Consider the following 4146-nt stretch of genomic DNA (forward strand, 5'->3'; position numbering starts at 1 on the left):
GAAAAGTTTGACAGAGAAAGCTTCAACCTTATATGAGAAAAGCTTCAACCGGCTATAGAAAAAGCTTGCGACCGGCGACCAAGATGTGTCCCAGATGAAGAAGCTGCATTTTTTGTTGGAATCGGTTGGATGAAAATTTTCAACGAGAGAATCGATTTGCTAGAAATGATGATTTTTTTTAAACTGCCCAGCATTTGCTGGTTTTCATTTGGTTTAGCAGAGGGAGGTGTTACAAAGGGTGATCAAGCGATCAAAGTTGTAAGAGAGAGATTCAAAAAATTACATGCATCCAAGCACTAGTGCTCGGCTGCCCTACCCAGCATTGTAGGTTTTTATCTCACGGTTCTTCCCCGAATGGGCTCTCCACACATCTTGCACCAGCTAGCCTCCATTGCTCCAGGTCTCTTCTGCAGCCGTCAATGATGCTTTTCACACACGCTTGCTTGCGTCTGAAGACACAGCTATTACGCTCGAGCCAAATGTGCCAGGCGATCAGAGCTAGCATGGACTTGATGCCTTTTCTGCGTTCGGGGGTGGTGGAGCTGATGATACTCTGGATTGTCGCCGTGGTGGAGTTGGCTGGGGGCCAAGATGCGTGATCTAGGGCGCCACACCCTCTCCACGTTGCTGCAGAGCTCCAAACCCTGAGCGAGACCGGGCACTCCCAGAAAAGATGCACCGAGGTTTCCAGGTTTCGCGTACAAAGATGGCAGAAGTAGTTGTTCTCCCGTCCTCTCCTTTGCAGTCTGTAATTGCACCATAGACGGTCCAAGTGCAGCAACCAGAGGAACATTTTGATCTTGCCCGGGGCCCAGATCTTCCAGATCATCCCCCGGAATTCGCTTGGCCTTGTACTCTCAAACTGGGCATTATAGGCCGTCTTCACGGTGTACTGTCTAGAGCCGCCCATCGTCCATCTGATGCTGTCCGTTGCGCCTGCCTGAATGATGATCCGAGCCTGCCTAATGGCTTGAGCCATCTGCACGATTTGTGGCAGGATGCCATCGAAGCTACCATGTCTGAGATCTTGTAGCCATCTGTCTTCATGAAGTGCCTCACAAACGATCTGTTCTTGCGCCTGGACCATGCAAAAACCTCAAGGTATTCCTGTCGTAGAATCCTGCCATCAAGCCATGGGCAGGACCAGAAGGAGGCAGTCCGTGCATCGCCGATGGTCACCACCGTAGACGCGGCAAAAGGGCACGGTCTACGTCATCACACGGTGTGCCGGTGCCAACCCAGGGCCTGGATGGGTCTGCCCAGCACAACCAAAGCCAACGTAGTCGCAAAGCCCTGACGAAGGCCGAAAGATCATGGATGCCCAAACCTCCTCTGGCCTCCGGCGTGGTCACCACCCTCCATGCTACCTTGCACTTTCCATCGCTGATCTCCTGGTCGTGCGCCGACAGGAAGCGTCGCCTGACCTTGTCTATCTCTTTGAAGAATTTCTTTGGCACACGCAACACTGAGAGGGCGAACGTCGACATGGCTGAGAGGACGCACCTGACGAGGACTCTGCGCCCCGCCAGAAGGAGAAGCCGGCCCTTCCATCCGGCGAGTCTAGCTCTGATCCGGTCTAAGATAAACTGCAGGTGAACAAGCCTAGTTCTACCGGTGGCCAGAGGGAGCCCTAGATACTTGACTGGAAAAGAGACTGTTGCACCCCCAAAGCCTTGTAGAACATGATCGTGGTCGATGTCGTGGCAGCTAATGGGTACTGCGGAGGATTTGGCGAGGTTGACGCGCAGCCCGGTGGCGTCGCCGAAGCTAGCTAGAATTTGTAGCAGACTGTCCACCTCCAGTCGACTAGGGTTGGCGAAGATGACAGCGTCGTCAGCGTAGAGGCTTGTCCGCATCCTTGCTGCCGAGCCAGGGATTGGCGAGAGGGCACCGGAGCGCGTGGCCGCCTCTAGGAGCCGATGCAGCGGGTCAATGCAGAGGATGAAGAGCAACGGGGACAAAGGGTCCCCCTGCCGTAGCCCCCTAAAATGGTCGATGTGGTTGCCGGGGATGCCGTTGATCAGGCACGACGATGACGAGGATGAGAGCAGCAGGGTGATCCAGTCGCGCCAGCGTGCGGGGAAACCCAGTTTGCACATAAGTTCAATGATGTACTCCCAGGAAACACTATCAAAGGCTCTCGCAATGTCAATCTTCAACAGCAGCGCCGGGGTTTTGGCACGGTGCAGCGCTCTAATGTTGTTTTGGACATAGAGGTAACTATCATGAATGCATTTGCTCTTCTGGAATGCCGTCTACGCCGGCGAGATGATCTTGCTGATTACAGTGGCTAGCCGCATGGATAGAACTTTAGAGATCAGTTTGCCAATGGAGTGCACTAGACTTATAGGCCGGAAATCCCCCATGCTGGCGGCGCCGTCTTTCTTTGGGATGAGGGCGATCATGGTCGTGTTTAGGTCTGCGAAACTGCCGTCCGCAACATGATAGAAGTGGTGGAACACGGCCATTATATCATTTTTGATCAGGCTCTAGCAAGATCTGAAGAACATCCCCGAGAAACCGTCAGGGCCCGGTGCTTTATCTGCCGGTGAAGCCACAATCGCTGCCCAAACCTCAGCCTCAGTGAATGGGTTATCAAGTCCCTCGTTGCTGACAGAGGGGAGATGCAGCTCTTCCCAGTTTATTGTGTTGACTCTACTGATCCTGGAGCCTAGCAGGTTGCTGAAATGCTGGTGTGCGGTTGCTGCTTTTCCTTCATGGTTGAGGGCAATTCCAGTATCAGTCTGCAGCGAGTAGATGTAATTTTTTCGCCTCCTGGAGTTGATCTTAGCCTGGAAGAAAGCTGTCTTTGCATCACCCGCTCGCAGCCATGTGATTCTGGACGCCTGTCTCTTTCTGGCACGCTCGATCGCTGCTAGTTCGAGCAGCCTTTGCTTCAGTTGCCGGCGCAGCTGAAATTCTGCATCTGATAGTCTTCTCCGCTCCTGCGCCACCTCAAGCCGCAAGATTACCTCGCACGCCAGGTGGAACTGAATTTTTGCGTCACTGAAAAGAGTGCGAGCCCAAATTTTTAGGTCCGCAGCGGTTCTTCTCAACTTGACCTTGAGCCGTGCGATCGGGCAGTCGTGGTTCACAGGCCGCTGCCAGGCTCGCTGTACTGTTTCCTGGAAGCGCGGGAAGCAGGGCCAGAAAGATTCAAACTTGAAAGCCGGCCTTTTACACGGTGCAGTGGAGTTGGCCAGGACAAGGGGGCAGTGATCGGAGCATGCAGTTGAGGCAGCAAGAAGCATACGTGCTGGAAACATGGCCTCCCACTCGGTGTTGCAGAAGATCTTGTCGATGCTGACCATGGTGGGATCCTGACGCTCGCTAGTCCAGGTAAATCTCCGGTTCTTGCACTTGATTCCTCTGAGGTGCGCTCTGTCGAGTGCCATTCTGAATCTGCACATCAGCCTTCGATTCAGGTTGAGGTTATTCTTGTCCCTGGCCTCGTAGATGACGCTGAAGTCATTGTTGATCAGCCATGGCTCTCCCACTGACGGAGCTGCATGAATCATCTCTGCCAGGAAATCATCCTTCCTAGCATCGTCAGTTGGCCCATACACTGTGGTTAACCAAAAGCTGTTGTCGCCCTGTGTCATCGTCACCTTTGCCGTGATCGAGAAGCAGCCGATCGCATGAGTTTCCATTCGGACGACATTCTTATTCCATAGGATTGCTGCTCCTCCCCTTGTTCCAATGGCGGGCAAGACCGCACAGCCTTCCAGGGCCAACCCGCCAATGTCACGCACATACTCGCGTGTCCACGTTTCCAGCTTCGTCTACTGGAGGCATAGGATTGCTGTTCGATGGGCCTCTGCCACTTCTCTAACTGCAGATCTTTTGGCTGGGGTGTTTAGGCCTCTAACATTCCAGCTCATGACGATGCAGAGGCTGTTATTCATGGAACACAGTGGGTCTCTTCGTCAGCAAACACAATTCTATTGAAGGTAACAACAGATTACACTTGCTGCAATACAGGGGGGCACCGGAGACCACCAACAGTCCCCATAATTCTCCGGTGCAAGGCGATCCACTAATCCCTAACATTGACAGTCTGCCGGAAGGGCCGACAGTGGCTAACTCAAACCTTAACTCCTGCTGGCTTAAGGCCAATCGCTGGGGAAAACTACTACTACAGAGCCT

At 53.3% G+C, this 4146-nt stretch overlaps 1 protein-coding gene across 1 annotated transcript; it reads right to left on the reverse strand.

Moving 5' to 3' along the window:
- Window positions 1-2489: 2489 nt before the first annotated feature.
- On the reverse strand, window positions 2490-3650 carry LOC147975921 (uncharacterized). The gene has a single exon (XM_087520649.1). It carries the CDS (start codon window positions 3648-3650, stop codon window positions 2490-2492), a length of 1161 nt encoding a protein of 386 aa, XP_087376775.1.
- Between the last annotated feature and the right edge of the window lie 496 nt (window positions 3651-4146).

Source organism: Triticum urartu, chromosome 4A (assembly GCF_056163025.1).
Source record: "Triticum urartu cultivar PI428250 chromosome 4A, HENAU_Tu73, whole genome shotgun sequence".
Lineage (NCBI taxonomy): Eukaryota > Viridiplantae > Streptophyta > Magnoliopsida > Poales > Poaceae > Triticum > Triticum urartu.

Excerpts from the sequence above, each read along its gene's own strand:
- LOC147975921 (XM_087520649.1), bottom strand. The coding sequence starts at position 3,650 with ATGGAAACTCATGCGATCGGCTGCTTCTCGATCACGGCAAAGGTGACG.